General features: G+C 42.4%; 1 protein-coding gene across 1 annotated transcript in view; it reads right to left on the bottom strand.

The window, feature by feature from the left end:
- Positions 1-19,054, bottom strand: part of rtel1 (regulator of telomere elongation helicase 1) — a 117,825-nt gene that overhangs the window by 39,232 nt on the left and 59,539 nt on the right. Inside the window, exons 24-27 of the mRNA XM_076277157.1 lie at positions 17,906-18,029; positions 16,030-16,195; positions 13,720-13,874; positions 2,922-2,987 (exon numbers count right to left, since the gene is read on the bottom strand). Coding sequence (XP_076133272.1) covers positions 2,922-2,987; positions 13,720-13,874; positions 16,030-16,195; positions 17,906-18,029 — 511 coding nt within the window. The remainder of the gene's footprint in view (positions 1-2,921; positions 2,988-13,719; positions 13,875-16,029; positions 16,196-17,905; positions 18,030-19,054) is intronic.

Here is a 19,054-nt window from a genome sequence, read left to right as displayed (position 1 = left end):
TGGAGTGCACGATTAAGGCCTATTGAAATCGGTGCACGTGGGTTTGTGGCCAGATCTGCTATTGGCTTGCTGTCTGAATTGGGCATTTGTGGTCGAAGTCTAAGGCAGGTGGTTAGTAACATGTCCTTAGCAGCAGAACGGGCAAGCGAATGGTTGTGGGTAAGGAGAAGTTACCCTTCCTGGGGCGCAAGCTAAGGTAAGCTAACTGGCTCATTTGTTTTGGTCGTGGGTAAGGAGAAGTTACCCTTCCTGGGGCGCAAGCTAAGGTAAGCTAACTGGCTCATTTGTTTTGTGTTTGTGATGGACTGCCTAGGTTGATGGTACTTGGCTAAGGTTCTTTATGGTTTATGGTTCAGTCCACATCAACGGGACGGACCGACCTAGCCAACTTAAACCATGCCTAGGTTGGTTAAGGGTATTTGGATGCTTGTTGTGGTAATATGGGGCAGCATGGGGCGTAAGCTAACTGCTAACTGCTGGCTAATTTGTTTTGTGTTTGGGATGGGGCCTAAGATAATGGGCTAAGCTAACTGGCTAATTTGTTTTGTGTTTGTGATGGGCTGTGCCTAGGGTGATGGTACTTGGCTAAGGTTCTTTATGGTTTATGGTTCAGTCCACATCAACGGTACGGACCGACCTAGCCAACTTAGACCATGCCTGGGCTGGTTAAGAGTATTTTGAGTATTGGATATTTCAATGTGGTAATATGGTGGTAGCATGGAGGGGAGTGTCTCCAGGACGCTGGTTTCACTGTTAAGCCTTCATGAGGTGTCGTGGGCCTAACTTAACGAAACATCGGTGAATGAGGGTGCCCACTTGATAACCCCAATGACATGCCGCATACTATATAGGCTACTGCTGTTGGATAGGCCATTTGCATTGTGCTTGTGACCATTTGTTGGCGGATTTGTGGGTAGTGTGCTTTTTAAAGTTAAACTTGAGCAGGGGCTTCTGAATGTGTTTTTACCTTGGATTTTGGCACAAGGGATTTTAACATCTAATCCTGTGTATTAATGTAAAAGGAAATCATGAAGGCAACAAAGACGAGATTATAGGAAATTGAGGATTTATCCGGTTCTCACTACTGTTATAAACTGTAAGAGCCAGGGCACTTTGACATGTAGGCTGCACACACTGTAATTTGGAAAATGGACAAGAATAATGAAGAGTTGTCTTTGCCTTTGTGTAATGGAACTGGTGAGTCTTGAAGTCTTCAATAATTCGTTTACATGAAGCACATGATATTATACTGATTGAAACGCATTCCACTCAGCTAGGTGGCTACTGGCTACCAGGCTCATAATTCACTTTTAATTGCAAACAGAAAATGTCTAGCAAGCATCATGTCATTACATGCTTTTATTTCCAAAGTAATGAAAGCTGTTTGTGCCAACTTAATATCATGCTTATCATTGTTAATATTGTGCTATACATGTGGCACAACGTTAGAGTTTATGGACTAGCCATAGCTATATTTGAATGGAGCTGGTAAAAAAAGATCATTAGGAGAACGTGTGGACAGTGGCACACAATGGGCTTAAAGTGACAGTAAACCATTTACAAAAGAGTTAAACATCAATAAATGTGTAGTATTTAAGAAATGAATACTTTAAAACAAAATTACTGTGTCATTATTATTATTTAAATAGTGTTTTAAAAAGTGTTTTACCTTTACAGTATTATAGTGTTAAAAAGTGTTTTACTTTTACCTTTGTGATTACTCAGTCATTTTGTGATTTATGCTGTATTTAATATGCCATATAAGAAGCTTTAGTCTTTAGTGAGAAAATTTACTTTTTAATCGCAATTAATATAGATTAATTCATTTCAAAATATGAGATTAATTAGTTCTTTTTTTAATCGTTTGACAGCCCTAATAAAAACGTAAAATATTTAACCGCAGCAATTTACTAATGTAGCCTATGTGATGATTCTTCTTGTCACGATTTATTGTAATAATTAACCATGACCTTGGCTTCCCTTATGAGTCGCCATCAGTCAAATTATTACTCATCCTTACAGTGGACCACGCAATTTGGAAAAACAATATGCTGCTGTGCTGAGTGTCATGTAGCTATCCGTTTCATAGAGATTACTCAGGTATGCTCATGCGTATATTTCACAGGTATGCACATGCATATATCGTAAAGGATTTCAAGACAGAAACATTGAACATATTTTAATCTGCATTTATAAAAAATACTGTAGATTAGATTGATGTGTTAAAATTATGATCGATAGTCTAATAATGCCATTATTAAGTAAAGAGTACCTGATGACTTGTTCAGGACTTGAAAAAGATTGGGACTTGGACTTGGACTCGACTTGGCTTTGATGTGACTTGGACTTGGACTCGACTTGCCCTTCTCTGTATTTACTTGGGACTTGACTTGGACTTGACTGCTAAGACTTGGGACTTACTTGTGACTTGCAAAACAGTGACTTGGTCCCACCTCTGTTCTGAACCATTCTGAACTATTCTGAATCATTTTAGCAGCATATGGAGCTGTATTTAAAAGTACAGTTTTCTAATCCAGGGGATTTGTTTTGGTGAAATTCAGGGAATTGCTTTTCACCGTCCTCTACTAGTAAATGGAAAACAGTGCAGTGTTTATATATATATAAGTATATAAGTATAAAGTATACTTATATGGTGTAGTGTACTAGTAAATAGAAAACAGTGCAGTGTTTGGACTGGTTGCCTCAGTAGTGTTGAGGGAAGGGCTGTATTTTCATTGGCTGCTGATCTCAAACATCAACAACCTTTCGCCAGGAATGAGGAGTGCACCTTTAATGTGACTTCATGCAGTAAATAAAGTACACTAAAGGAATAAGGAGTGTACCTTTAATGTGACTTCATGCAGTAAATTCATGTAGGTGTGGTAGGGGTGGGCCCACAACCTTCTGAGCCAATTACTCACCGGCCTCTGGACCAATCGGATTTTACGTTTGCTGGCTTGTGTCCAATTGCTGGGTCGTTCCTCCAGCTGCAGGAAGAGAGAAGAGAGGTTTTTAATCTACACACACACAAACACACACAGATGCACACACACACACAAGCACGCATGCCTGGGGGGCTGCATGAGGGGGGCTGCATAAGGTGGGGGTGTGTGGCCGTAAACTAAAGGCTTAGGCACTAAAGGCCAATGCAAAAGGCTCAAGGCGAATCAAACCAGCTAATAGGCTAACTGACATAACACCATGCCAATCTCTAGGTATGGTGAAGGGTATGTGATGATGTGGGGCTATTTTAATTCCAAAGGCCAAGGGAACTTTCTCAAGATGCAAAGTGTCCTGGATCCATGAAATAACTGGTGTTTAAAAATAAAAATCTCCCTGCCTCTATGGGAATTTAACATAGGGGTGCCAATACTTATGACCCCTGTATTTTAAGGAAGAACATTTATTTATTTATGATACATTATTCATTCACAAAGAAAATTGGTGTCCTTAAAGGTTGGATATATCTTCATTTTATTTACTTAAAGGAGAATTCCGGTGTGATTTTGACCTAAAGTGTGTTGAAACATGATACCGAGTGTGAACGTATGTCTCATAGCTTACCTCGGCTTGTCCCCTGCACTCAGAAATCTGGCGCTAGTTAGCCAATGCTACCAACAGTTTTTCGTTGAGGTGCCTCAGGCATCGGCCTAGCCATGCAAATAAATCACTGTTTTACACCATTTACGAGGCTCAAAGTAGCTCCATACTTCATTGGTAGACTTCCGAGGGCCTTGACATTTAAAACGAGACATTGAGAACTTTGAAAAAGCACTGGTAGTTTATTTACAAGACGATTTTTACAGACAGTATCTTAAGGAATTTTTCCGTTCGACACCATTTTGAATTTAGTCATGATAAGTCGAGCGACGAGTACGAACGAACAGGTATGACAAGGGATCAGATTCCAAAAATAATTCTGTGGAAATGCATGGATTCCAAGCAACTGAACCCATGCATTTCCACTACTTATCTCATCAGGAGATCTCATCAGAACCTCCCTCTCCTCTTTTGACCTTTACCTAGCTTGATCATCAGAACCTCTCTCTCCCATCTCTACCTTTACCTAGCTTGATCATCAGAACATCTCTCTCCTCTTTTGACCTTTATCTAGCTTGATCATCAGAACCTCTCTCTCCCACTCTACCTTTATCTAGCTTGGTCCCCACCACACCTTACAAGTCCAAAAATCCTCTGATCAAAGACATTTAGCAACAGGTGAAAAATCCGCTGATAAAGAAATGTAGCAAGATCCGCTGATAAGTAATTTTGTAGCGCGTTTGGTTCACCACAGCTGCTGTGAGTCATACATCAGCAGATGAGTCTGCAGCGTGCGGTGAAGGAGAAAGAGCTCAGATCAGATAGAGATGGTCTGTGATCTCCACCCACTACAGCGCTCTCCCTCAGAGAGTCTCAAGTTGGCAGAAAACTATTCCATGAGCGGAGGAGTAACTTGGACGCCAAACAGACCAGAGCGCAACACACCACAGAAACACATTAGGGCTGATTAAACAGATCTCTTATCGCAGGGTAAAATCCTCAATTCGTTTGGAATGGAGGGCCAGTTCAAGTATCACAACTGAGGGGCCGGAGAAATACGGCTTGAAATATGAATAATCACATTAACAGCTGTAGATACAATGAAGTACAACAGCAGCAATATGGGTGTTCATATGTTGTATTTTGTACATGCATAACAACATCATTAGCCGGTTGTTGGTGGCTAATATGGCTAATGAAATCTGTGATAACAGATCAACAGTAATGGAATCTGTACTTTGCTCAGTAACTGCTATAGGTCCAAGATTTCCAGTGAGTACAAACAGGATTCAAACACTGTTCAGGTGAATTAAATGTGTAATCGGTCGCATGTCGCTCTTCTGACTTATACTTGTTACATTTGACGTTTCCACCATTTAAATGAGATGACCGTGTTCCAGTGTTTCGTCTAGATGTTTTAAGCAGTGGGGGCAGGCCAGTCATAATAGCCTAATAGTAATAAGGGATCATTAAACCAATTGTCACTGCTTGAATAAATGAAAAACATACATTGCAACGGAGGTGCAAATCATCTGTTTTACTTTCTTTGGTTATTATCTACGATTCAATTTAACCACAAGTGCATAAAAACGTTTAGCCGTCGCCACATTTACAAATATGTTACAATGCAATTTACCTTTGTTATCTACCATTGATACTTTTTTGTTTCGAATCGCAATTGAGTGTGCATTTAAATTAACATGCAACATGATTTCCAAGGGGCCTATAGACAGGCTCATTTCTGACTTCACTAGATTATTAATGCATTTATTTATGTTGTAAGACATGAAGAAATGAATGACATCGACAATAGCCTACGCACAAATTCATAATTCACTAAATGGACACAGAGAGTCCTCCACTCGCTATCGTTGCAAAAAAAAATAAAAAATAGCCAGGATATTATATAGAAATACTTTGAAAATCCCTTGGAGTCGGATTTGCTCCACCTTTCCACAAATTTTTGCGGAAATTGTACCCGTGGTCTTTGCGATATTGTTGACAGAAACTATTTGTGTGGTGCATCCTGGTAAATATTAGTAGTTCATAAACTCCAAAGTAGTGCCAATTTAGGTTGAAACTAAAATAATACGGAACTTACGTTAAACTTACGTACAAATGTAATGAATTGTAATGTAACTTGTGCAATGGGCTGAGGTGCAGTGGCTGCAGGACTAGAGAGCAAGTGAGAGATGGAAGAGTGGAGAACAGCTCATGTGCTTGCTAGAGATTACATTTTCCAGTACAAATGACTGGTGGGCTGATTAAACAGATCTCTTATCGTTTCACACTGCAGAAACACATAAGGGCTGATTAAACACCACAGAAACACATTAGGGCTGATTAAACAGATCTCTTATCGTTTCACACGATGTTGTAATGTTATATTCAGACAAAAATCTAGTTAGTATTGTTTTTGGTGTAAGGATACTTACACTTAAATTAAGATATACATCTAAATCTTAAATTAAGACATAAATCAAGTAAATTGATCTGCAAATGGATTAAAAAAATGTATCTTAAGATGAAAGACAATTTGTCTTAAATCTTAAATCTCATCTAAAATTAAAGTTAATTTTCTTAATCCATTGGCAGATAAATTAAGACATAAAAAACAAGTAAATTAAAAAAGATTTTGACTTATTTTAAGTCATTAAGAAGATGTTTACTTATTTTAAGTCAAATAATCTTACATGAAAGCTCAAAGTAAGTATCTTTAAACTAAAAACAATAGGCCTACTAACTAGATTTTTTTTCTTAATATAAGATTATAACACTTAGATATCGTAAGATATCACTTTTTGCAGTGCAGTCTCAAACAAACACAAGGCCACATTCAAACCGATCTCTCGTTTAGTTTCAGTCCCAAACTCAACAACAGGCCATGTTCAAACTGATCTCTCATATTGTTTCGAAACTCAACACAAGCCACGTTCAAACCAATATCTCGCATTGTTTCGAAACTCAACAACAGGCCACGTTCAAACCGATCTCTCATATTGCTTCAAAACTCAACAACAGGCCACGTTCAAACCGATCTCTTGTATTGCTTCAAAACTCAACAACAGGCCACGTTCAAACCGATCTCTCGTATTGCTTCAAAATTTAACAACAGGCCACGTTCAAACCGATCTCTCATATTGCTTCAAAATTTAACAACAGGCCACATTGGTGTGGGGCAGCCGTGCAGCCTTATTTTGGAAATATTTCAGAGGTGATAAAAAACATGATTGGTATTCATGTTTTGAGGAACACATCACAGAACTTGTACAGACACCAAGATTATTTGTGACATGCTCATCCAGAAAGGAACCAAAAGATGGCACTTTCATTTTGCCATGTGCTAGAATCCAATGAATAAGATATCTGCTTCCTCTGAGTATAGCTGAAGTAGGGCTGGGCGATATGGCTGAAAACTGTATCACGATATAAGTATTTCATATCGGTCGATATCGATAATTATTGATTTTTATAAAATCTATTTCAGATAAGGACCAGAAGGGAAAAAAAGTTAAATTTAAACACTTTTATTTTAAACTTAACCTTCCTCTGATTTTAATCACCTCAGTTATCAATCAAAGCAAACAAGGAAAAGAAATAGCAACACAATCACGAAAAACACTCAAATAAATAAATGTGCACATAAGTCTGAATGAAAAGCAGCACTGGTTGAAGCCTGGAAATATTGTAAACAAAGTAGGTTAATTTGCTAGTTTATCATAGTCTACTGGTTAGACTGTTCAGTTTCCCCACGTGTGTTTAAAGTTTCAAATTAATACTTTTTCTCCTTTGGACAGTTTGAGTCTTGGAAAATACTTTTCCATTTGCATCAGCATTGAAATGATTAGAACTTAGTAGTCAATTTGAATGTAACAGTTTTGAACAAATTCGTGCAGTGTGCTAATGATGCTAACCGGATTTAATAGCAATTTAGCCAGTAGTCTTGCATGATTGTGAATGTTTGGATTACATGTGCATGAGGAGGGATGCGCCTGTTGAGAGGGAGAGAGAGAGAGCACGGGGCAAGGACTCATTGAGAGTCTGAGTTGAGGTAGGCCTACTTCTATCGCCTACTCTGGTAGAGTTGCACATACAATGCAAGATATTTAGCCTATTTAGACAACGCAAGGCGGGAGGTGTGTGTTTTAATTATCGAATGTTCTATCAACGTATTTTTTATTGATATCGATTACATGTCTATTGCGATACATATCGCTATCGTTTTATCGCCCAGCCCTAAGCTGAATTGTGTGTGTGTGTGTGTGTGTCAGGGTTTCCGTTGTCCGGTAATTACCGGACATTGGCCGGAAAAAAAATGAAATGTCCGACAAAATTAAATCTCTCCGGTCAAATTGTCCGATTGAAATTGGCTAATAATCCCGTCCCCTAACGCAATCTGAATTTGAGAATAAGCCTTAATATGTAGGCCTAAACCTATATTATACGTCCTCTGGCTATGTTTTTTAAATGAACAGGCTCTACCGTTTGAAAGTTATTAAACAACACGCATAACCTATGCAGCATTTCAAATAGGAAGCGCACGCTTAAAACGTCCAACAACGAACAAATGAGAGGCGGTTCAAACATGGCCAGGCCCAGGCAGACTAGCCTTAAACGTTTTTTTCAGAGGCCAGACGCGATGGATGATGATAAATTGGTAACGTCTGAAGCCTCAGATGTCCTGTCAACTCCACCACCACCAGATAAACAGCAGAAGTGTCGGAAATCGGTGACATTGGAAGTGGAGTTGCGGGGGGTGCGGCCGCTCCAAGACACTGTCACTGTCTCCGTGTACATTGGACATGCAAAGTGTTCTTTACCCAAAGCATACAGTAGGTTTATGCGTTCTCTGTGATCTGCAGGGTTAGGGCCTCCTCGACGAGGCGATTACTGGTCCGCGGATAATTTCTGGCACAATTAAAAGGTATCATTGAACCGCGGCCGAAAGAAAAAGAAACCAAACATTTCCCAGAATAGGAAAACATTTCTTAATAATTTATTGTTATCAAATAAAGAGGCATAGCATTAGGGGGTAGTGGTGTGAGCGCTCATTCTTGTGCACATCTGTGCAAGTTAAACAGTCACCACTGAGATAACGTGGGTAGCAGCAACAAACAACGTAGCCTTTTTAAAACAACGAACGAAGCGGACTCTTGCTGTCCATAAAAAGATACTGGCTAGATCTTGTTAGGCATGTTTAAGTTAGGCTAATGAACATGATGCATTCTATACAGATTATGTAATTCTTTAAGATACATAGCCTGTCTCCAGTTTTCCTCAGTTTGACTAATTAAGAAGGGATAATAGGATATTTGACCGGCATATCATCAAAATGTCCGGAAAACGAAACCTCTGCCGGTCACTTTGACCGGCACCATTTTTTTCTAGCGGAAACTCTGGTGTGTGTGTGTGTGAATAAGATATCTGCTTCCTGAGTATAGCTGAAGTGTGTGTGTGTGTGTGAATAAGATATCTGCTTCCTCTGAGTATAGCTGAAGTGTGTGTGTGTGTGTGTGAATAAGATATCTGCTTCCTCTGAGTATAGCTGAAGAACATCCACTGTGTTGGAAAGCATAAACAAATACAACTGGTCCCAATTATTTGCTCACCTTCTCCTGAGTGTTTGAGTCTTGTTATGTGTGTGTGTGTTTGTGTGTGTGTTTACCTTCTCCTGAGTGTTTGCGTCTTGTTGTGTGCGTGTTTACCCTCTCCTGAGTGTTTGCGTCTTGTTGTGTGTGTGTGTGTACGTGTGTGTGTTTACCCTCTCATGGGTGTTTGAGTCTTTCTGTGTGTGTGTGTGTGTGTGTGTGTGTGTGTTTACCCTCTCCTGAGTGTTTGCGTCTTGTTGTGTGTGTGTGTGTGTGTGTGTGTGTGTGTTTACCCTGTCCTGGGTGTTTGAGTCTTGCTGTGTGTGTGTGTGTGTGTGTGTGTGTGTGTGTGTTAGGGGTGTAACGGTACACAGAAGTCACGGTTCGGTATATACCTCGGTTCGGTACGAGTTCGGTACAATGGAGGGAAAAGCAAAACAAAAATGCAGAAAGCATTTTTTTTTTTGTACATGTCTCAGGCTGTACCACCTAGTGTCATACAGTCTCTTCCCTGAGCTATCTGAACAGCCTGAAGTGTGTAAGATGTAGTCTAAACAGTACAATAAGTACCCAGACTCCATCTGTAACTTGTAAACAAAATAAGACAATCAGCTATAAAACTGAAAATAGGCCTACAGCATCTCTTATTTCTGAAAGTGCAAATTACATAGAAAAATTATTTTTAAAAATCCACTTAAGCAAGACCTTCAACATCTGTGTTTAGTTGTAGGCTATATGGAAGGGTCTAAAATTTGCCTCAATATTTTTTTGTATTGTGTGTAAAGTAATAATCTAGCCTACTAACTGTGAAAATATCACAATATTTTGCCTTTTTAAAAAAAACGAAATTGCTCCTTTTATTTTATAAACAGACTACAACTAGAAGTCACGTGACTTTGCCCTTTGACGTTAACTCACCGTAGCATGGTTTGTTTATTAGCCTGGTTAGCGTTGTCACTTTATTTTGCTGTCTATGCACTTAACACTACCAGCTCCTCATGTGAGAAGTTACAAGTTACCTCAACATAAAGGTAATTACCACGCGATTTAAATAGCTTTCTGTCATTACGAAATCATTTTATTTAAGCCATAGGTTTTGGCCCTATTTGTATGTGTATCCAAAGGCTGCTGAAGCGCAGGGTAAGTTTTTTCCCCTCGTTTCAGTGATTGGTAGCCTACATCATCTGGGTGATGGCTTCGAATATGTGTAGCATTTTTTCCACTCACATACCCAACAACTGCTGATCAACGCCGACACACAGTTTCATCTTATCCACCACTCTTTCGCCTGTACTAACGTTACTGTAACTGAAGTTCTCAAACTTGCGATCTTAAAGAGACCAGCGGATCCTCTAACTCTTGTGGGTCTAACCTTAGTGCTGCTAATGACTGACGGACTCGACCGACGTCCTGACAAAAAAAAACATAGGCGCCAATCAGAGCTTCAGAGCTAAGGCGAGGCTAAAGATTAGCGTTAGGTGTCGCTAAAGAACTCCCGTAACTCTCGCTACTTAACAGTAATTGCGCATGACATTAATTAATCCGCACACGAGTTTTATTTATTTTTATACCGTGTATTCTCCGTGTAAATTCATGCACCGAACCGTGACGCCCGTACCGTTTCGGTTCAATACGAATACATGAACCGTTACACCCCTAGTGTGTGTGTGTGTGTGTGTATTTACCCTCTCCTGAGTGTTTGAGTCTTGTTGTGTGCGTGTGTGTGTTTACCCTCTCCTGAGTGTTTGAGTCTTGCTGTGTGTGTGTGTGTGTGTGTGTGTGTGTGTGTGTGTGTGTGTGTATTTACCCTCTCCTGAGTGTTTGCGTCTTGTTGTGTGCGTGTGTGTGTTTACCCTCTCCTGAGTGTTTGAGTCTTGCTGTGTGTGTGTGTGTGTGTGTGTGTGTGTGTGTTTACCCTCTCCTGAGTGTTTGCGTCTTGCTGTGTGTGTGTGTGTGTGTGTGTGTGTGTGTTTGTGTGTGTGTTTACCCTCTCCTGAGTGTTTGCGTCTTGCTGTGTGTGTGTGTGTGTGTGTGTTTACCCTCTCCTGAGTGTTTGCGTCTTGTTGTGTGCGTGTGTATGTGTGTGTTTACCCTCTCCTGAGTGTTTGAGTCATGCTGTGTGTGTGTGTGTGTGTGTGTGTGTGTGTGTGTGTGTGTGTGTGTGTGTGTGTTTACCCTCTCCTGAGTGTTTGAGTCATGCTGTGTGTGTGTTTACCCTCTCCTGAGTGTTTGAGTCTTGCTGTGTGTGTGTGTGTGTGTGTGTTTACCCTCTCCTGAGTGTTTGAGTCATGCTGTGTGTGTGTGTGTGTGTGTGTGTGTGTGTGTGTGTGTGTGTGTGTGTGTGTGTGTGTGTTTACCCTCTCCTGAGTGTTTGAGTCATGCTGTGTGTGTGTTTACCCTCTCCTGAGTGTTTGAGTCTTGCTGTGTGTGTGTGTGTGTGTGTGTTTACCCTCTCCTGAGTGTTTGAGGGCCCGTCCACACGGAGACACTTTTTAGGTTAAACGCAGAGGTTTTGCTTCGTCTTGGCCGAGCGTCCAAACGAATCCTGTAAACGCACTGCTCGAAACCGCAGTTTTCTGAAACCTGGTCCCAGAGCGGAGAAATCTGAAACCGTAGCCCGTTTGAATTCGTTTAGACAGCGAAACCGCACATCCTGCTTGCGTATCGATGATGTCATTGCCACACCTCAGCTGCCCTGGACTTGCACTTATAGTATTGCCTAACAATACTAGTTTTCATACATGACATTACCTACGATTACACTCCGTAAGATAAATATCACAGCTGGTGCTGCGCAGCGCCGATAGCTTATGACTTGGTGGACTGAACACTGTTTTTCCCGGTATTTTTTTATGCATTCTAGCTACTGTCAGTGACACGAGAGAACTTAAGTTATTAGGAAAGTGCGGTGTAAGTTTAGGCTAAATTAATTTGTGCGTAGTGCCATTCATTTATTTTACATGTCTTACAACATATATACATGCATTCACAGTCGAGTGAAATCAGATATAAGCATACAAAGACGCTTAGAACTCACGTTAAGCCGATGGTAGCACACTGAATGCGAATGCGCGATTTGATGCAGGCAAAAGTATTGACTGTTACTAACGAAGGTTTTATAGCAATAGTATAAATGTGGCGACAGAATAGCCTAGAACATGGGTAAGCCTTGCGTTTAGTAGCCTAATTGCGGTGATAGCCTAAACTAATGTGAATCACGGACTATCCTACAACCAAAGAAAGTATTAGTAGGCCTACCTGCATTAGCCAAATAAAGGACGGGACTGCACCCTTCACAAACCGTAAAATAAAGTTTATTAGTTTTACAGTTGACTTGTTGACAGTTCACCATCAGTCCACACAAACAATTCTGGTTTCCTTGAACTAGCCATTTGGTCGTAGCCTATTCTGTCTGTTTGTAAAGCGCAAATTTTGGTCAATTTTTGTAAAGAAACAGTGCCACCTATAGGCCTGGGGTATGAAGTAACGTGTTGAGTCGTGTTGAGATGGATCCGTTTGGACGCAAATATTCTTGATGCGGTTTCAGGGAAGACGGAGGAAAAAAAGATCGGTTTCGTACGTGTGGACTAGCCCTGAGTCTTGCTGTGTGTGTGTGTGTGTGTGTGTTTACCCTCTCCTGAGTGTTTGCGTCTTGCTGTGTGTGTGTGTGTGTGTGTGTGTGTGTGTGTGTGTGTGTGTGTGTGTGTGTTTACCCTCTCCTGAGTGTTTGAGTCTTGCTGTGTGTGTGTGTGTGTGTGTGTGTGTGTGTGTGTGTGTGTGAGTGTGTGTTTACCCTCTCCTGAGTGTTTGAGTCTTGCTGTGTATGTGTGTGTGTGTGTGTGTGTGTATGTGTGTGCGTGTGTGCGTGTGTTTACCCTCTCCTGAGTGTTTGCGTCTTGCTGTGTGTGTGTGTGTGTGTGTGTGCGTGTGTGTGTGTGTTTACCCTCTCCTGAGTGTTTGAGTCTTGCTGTGTGTGTGTGTGTGTGTGTGTGTGTGTGTGTGTGTGTGTGTGTGTGTGTGTGTGTGTGTGTGTGTGTGTGTGTGTGCGTGTGTGTGTGTGTTTACCCTCTCCTGAGTGTTTGAGTCTTGCTGTGTGTGTGTGTGTGTGTGTGTGTGTGTGTGTGTGTGTGTGTGTGTGTGTGTTTACCCTCTCCTGAGTGTTTGCGTCTTGCTGTGTGTGTGTGTGTGTGTGTGTGTGTGTGTGTGTGTGTGTGTGTGTGTTTACCCTCTCCTGAGTGTTTGCGTCTTGCTGTGTGTGTGTGTGTGTGTGTGTGTGTGTGTGCGTGCGTGTGTGTGTGTGTGTGTGTGTGTGTTTACCCTCTCCTGAGTGTTTGAGTCTTGCTGTGTGTGTGTGTGTGTGTGTGTGTGTGTGTGCGTGTGTGCGTGTGTGTGTGTGTGTGTGTGTGTGTGTTTACCCTCTCCTGAGTGTTTGAGTCTTGCTGTGTGTGTGTGTGTGTGTGTGTGTGTGTGTGTGTGTGTGTGTGTATGTGTGTGTGTGTGTGTGTGTGTGTGTGCGTGTGTGTACCCTCTCCTGAGTGTTTGAGTCTTGCTGTGTGTGTGTGTGTGTGTGTGTATGTGTGCGTGTGTTTACCCTCTCCTGAGTGTTTGCGTCTTGCTGTGTGTGTCCAGTGTGGTCACTGTGTTCCAGGGCATCCAGCAGCCCCCGAGCTCGTCTCTGATTGGTTGGCAGCTCAGCCTCATACTGAACACACAGCCTGGCCACGCCTACACCAAGCTCCGCCTCCTCTGGAAAGAGAGAGAGAGCGAGAGAGAGAGGGGGAGAGAAAGAGAGAGAAAGCGAGAGGGAGAGAGAGAGAGAGAGGGAGAGAGAGGGAGAGAGTGAGAGGGAGAGAGAGAGAAAGAGAGAGAGAGAGGGAGAAAGATAGAGGGAGAAAGAGAGAGGGAGAGAGAGAGAGAGAGTGAGAGTGAATGAGACCGCACATGGTTCTATCTCACTGTGCAAAACAGAGTAGCTGGCAGAAGGAACTTCTATATTCTTTGGCTGCATCTCCACATTGCTTGGCAACTATTCTGATTGAGGAAATATATTTTTTTATTTTTTGGCGGATGAATAATTATCTATGAATAAATCATTACATTTCTCGTTGCTGTGCCTTTATTTTATGAAATCTTGCCAGATATACGTAGTAACCGTTTTTTTAAAAGCACTAAGCCACTTGAGTCCGTAAGTTACACTGATAGTGTAGTATAGTATAGTATAGTGTAGTGTAGTATAGTGTAGTGTAGTATAGCGTAGTGTAGTATAGTATAGTATAGTGTAGTGTAGTGTAGTATAGCGTAGTGTAGTATAGCGTAGTGTAGTATAGCGTAGTGTAGTGTAGTGTAGTGTAGTGTAGTGTAGTATAGTGTAGTGTAGTATAGTGTAGTGTAGTATAGCGTAGTGTAGTATAGCGTAGTGTAGTATAGTATAGTGTAGTATAGCGTAGTGTAGTATAGCGTAGTGTAGTATAGCGTAGTATAGTATAGTGTAGTATAGCGTAGTGTAGTATAGCGTAGTATAGTATAGTGTAGTGTAGTGTAGTATAGTGTAGTGTAGAGTAGTATAGTATAGTGTAGTATAGCGCAGTATAGTGTAGTGTAGTATAGTGTAGTATAGCGTAGTATAGTGTAGTGTAGTATAGTATAGTGTAGTGGTGTAGTGTAGTGTAGTGTAGTATAGTGTAGTATAGTGTAGTGTACTGTAGTGTAGCGTAGTGTAGTATAGTATAGTGTAGCATAGTATAGTAGATAGATAGATAGATAGATAGATAGATACTTTATTGATCCTCCAGGGGAAATTCAAGAACTATATACTAGTGTAGTATGTTGTAGCATAGTATAGTGTAGTGTAGTGTAGTATAGTATAGTGTAGTGTAGTGTAGTGTAGTGTAGCATAGTGTAGTATAGTGTAGCATAGTATAGTGTAGTGTAGCATAGTATAGTGTAGCATAGTGTAGTATAGTGTAGTATAGTGTAGCATAGTGTAGTATAGTGTAGCATAGTATAGTGTAGCATAGTATAGTATAGTGTAGTATAGTGTAGCATAGTTTAGTGTAGCATAGTGTAGTATAGTGTAGTGTAGCATAGTGTAGTATAGTGTAGCATAGTATAGTGTAGCATAGTATAGTATAGTGTAGTATAGTGTAGCATAGTGTAGTATAGTGTAGCATAGTGTAGTATAGTGTAGCATAGTATAGTGTAGCATAGTATAGTATAGTGTAGTATAGTGTAGCATAGTTTAGTGTAGCATAGTGTAGTATAGTGTAGCATAGTATAGTGTAGCATAGTATAGTATAGTGTAGTATAGTGTAGCATAGTATAGTGTAGTGTAGCATAGTGTAGTATAGTGTAGTGTAGTATAGTGTAGCATAGTAGTCCTGTCCTGTGGCGTTTGAGGATGTGTGTTTGTGTGTGTGTGTTTGTGTGTGTGTGTGTGTGTGTGCGCGCTCACCTGTCCTGCGACGTTTGAGGCTGTGTGTGTGTGTGTGTGTGTGTGTGTGTGTGTGTGTGTGTGTGTGTGTGTGCGCGCTCACCTGTCCTGCGACGTTTGAGGCTGTGTGTGTGTGTGTGTGTGTGTGTGTGTGTGTGTGTGCGCGCTCACCTGTCCTGCGGCGTTTGAGGCTGTGTGTGTGTGTGTGTGTGTGTGTGTGTGTGTGTGTGCGCTCACCTGTCCTGCGGCGTTTGAGGCTGTGTGTGTGTGTGTGTGTGTGTGTGTGTGTGTGTGTGTGTGTGTGTGTGTGTGTGTGTGTGTGCGCACTCACCTGTCCTGCGGCGTTTGAGGCTGTGTGTGTGTGTGTGTGTGTGTGTGTGTGTGTGTGTGTGTGTGTGTGCACGCTCACCTGTCCTGCGGCGTTTGAGGCTGTGTGTGTGTGTGTGTGTGTGTGTGTGTGTGTGTGTTCACCTGTCCTGCGGCGTTTGAGGCTGGGGACGTGAGAGTCCAACATCTTGGCCTTCTGGGAGGAGCAGGCTGCGCCAGATCCGCCCCCCCCACCACCACTGCTACTGGCGCCCCCACACTGACTGGAGGAGGCAGGGAGGGGGGCAGGCTTCTTCTCTGGGGGGGGCCTCTGTCCAATCACACAACACATGACACACGGTTAGACACAACACACACACTCACACACTTGGAAACACACAAACACACACAAAGTCCACACCACATCATGTTCTATTAAAAAGACTACACACACACACACGCATGCTCCTGGCGAGGTGTGCATGTCATGACACATTAGGAGATAGAAGGCTATTTCACGCAAATGCCATTCACTGATGCAAAACACTACAATTCGCCCCCAATGAACGAACCATTACACACACACAGGCGCCAAGCATGCATCACACACAGAAAGACACATACGCGCGCGTCAAGCATGCGTCACCCACAACAACACACACACACACACACACACGCGCGCGCATCAAGCATGTGTCACACACAACAACACACACACACACACACACACGCGCGCGCATCAAGCATGCGTCACACACAACAACACACACACACACACACACACACACACACGCATCAAGCATGCGTCACACACAACAACACACACACACACACACACACACGCCCGCGCATCAAGCATGCGTCACACACAACAACACACACACACACACACACACACACACACGCATCAAGCATGCGTCACACACAACACACACACACACACGCGCGCGCGCATCAAGCATGCGTCACACACAACAACACACACACACACACACACGCATCAAGCATGCGTCACCCACAACAACACACACACACACACACACACACGCGCGCGCATCAAGCATGCGTCACCCACAACAACACACACACACACACACACACGCGCGCGCATCAAGCATGCGTCACACACAACAACACACACACACACGTGCGCATCAAGCATGCGTCACACACAACAACACACACACACACACGCATCAAGCATGCGTCACCCACAACAACACACACACACACACGCATCAAGCATGCGTCACCCACAACAACACACACACACACACGCGCGCGCATCAAGCATGCGTCACACACAACACCACACACACACGCATCAAGCATGCGTCACACACAACAACACACACACACACACACACACACGCGCGTGCATCAAGCATGCGTCACACACAACAACACACACACACACACGCGCGCGCATCAAGCATGCGTCACACACAACAACACACACACTCACACACACACACACACGCGCGCGCATCAAGCATGCGTCACACACAACAACACACACACACACACACACACGCGCGCGCGCATCAAGCATGCGTCACACACAACAACACACACACACACGCGCGCGCATCAAGCATGCGTCACACACAACAACAACAACACACACACACGCATCAAGCATGTGTCACACACAACAACACACACACACACACACGCGCGCGCATCAAGCATGCGTCACACACAACAACACACACACACACACACGCATCAAGCATGTGTCACACACAACAACACACATACACACACACACACGCACACGCACGTGCGCGCGCATCAAGCATGCGTCACACACAACAACACACACACACACACGCGCGCGCATCAAGCATGCGTCACACACAACAACAACAACACACACACACACACGCATCAAGCATGCGTCACACACACACACACGCGCATCAAGCATGCGTCACACACAACAACAACAACACACACACGCGCGCGCATCAAGCATGCGTCACACACAACAACAACAACACACACACACACACACACGCATCAAGCATGTGTCACACACCAGCTTCTGTGCGACTCTGAAGAACTGCGCTGCGTCTCGCACCACGCATCCGAAACTGTCGTACAGTTTGACGTGAGGTCTCACCCAGGAGGGGAGCTGGGCTCGAACATCAGTGCCTTTAAACCTGGGGAAATGCACACACACACACACACACACACACACAGCAACATGTGAGTACAGAGAACACTGTAAAGCAGGTGTCTCAAACTCGGGCCCGGCCCAGTTCAGGCCCGCGACCTGATGTCAGAATAATAATGTAATTCGTCTTTGCGTGTAAACGACAGTGTCCACTAACCATACCATGTTTATTTCGACCCTCTGCCCAACATAGCTGGAGGTGCCAGTGGTAATCGTGATGATAGTGTCCGTAATGGACGTGGTACAGACAGCAGGGGTAGTAAAAATAGGGCTCTGAAGAACTACTAAGTCACTCACGATAGGAATTGATATGACCAGGCTACTTAACTATTGTTGGCTTACATTTTACTGTTTTCTTGTTCATTTGTTATGTATATATACTCTTTTGATCCTGTGTGGGTGAAATGACAAAAAAAGAAAGTAAACCTGCTCATATGTTCAACATCCAGTATTTACTGAAAGGTGCATAATTCAAGGTGGTTACCATCAAGTGACGTCATAATATGCTATTTAGATGGGCAAATTTACCCCCTTTATAAACTTTTGTTCATACTCAAAGATTTTCACATTTACATTGATGTAAAAATCCAATGGTGTTGTTTTTTTTAACAATGGCGCCAAACGTTTGCCAGGTTTAAAAAAGCTATGAGAGGAAAATATTTTTATTTGGTGTGAAACACACATATATATTGTATATAATATATATTGTATTAATGTTTATTTTATCATTTATCATTATTATCATCATTATTTATAAGCTAAGGTTGTTAGCACAGGTGCCTATAAAGAGATAAAAAGACTTGCACTTTCTGTTTGAAGTTTTGTGCTATATGTATTTGAAATAAAAAAAAATGCATTTTTCAGAAATATCAATTCTTATTTTTTGTATTATTCTTGAACACTGACGTGGCCCTCCAATCAGATGACAATGGCAGCAGTGGCCCCCAGCTCATTTGAGTTTGAGACCCCTGCTGTAAAGGCTGAAATCACTCACCCAGCAGACACACACAC

The sequence above is a fragment of the Alosa pseudoharengus genome, unplaced genomic scaffold (genome assembly GCF_046254945.1).
Source record: "Alosa pseudoharengus isolate Yale_2024_CS ecotype anadromous, Long Island Sound unplaced genomic scaffold, YU_APseudo_1.1 YU_APseudo_1.1_scf_9, whole genome shotgun sequence".
Lineage (NCBI taxonomy): Eukaryota > Metazoa > Chordata > Actinopteri > Clupeiformes > Clupeidae > Alosa > Alosa pseudoharengus.
Note: the sequence above shows the minus strand (reverse complement) of the source record. Positions and strands in the feature narration are given on the sequence as shown.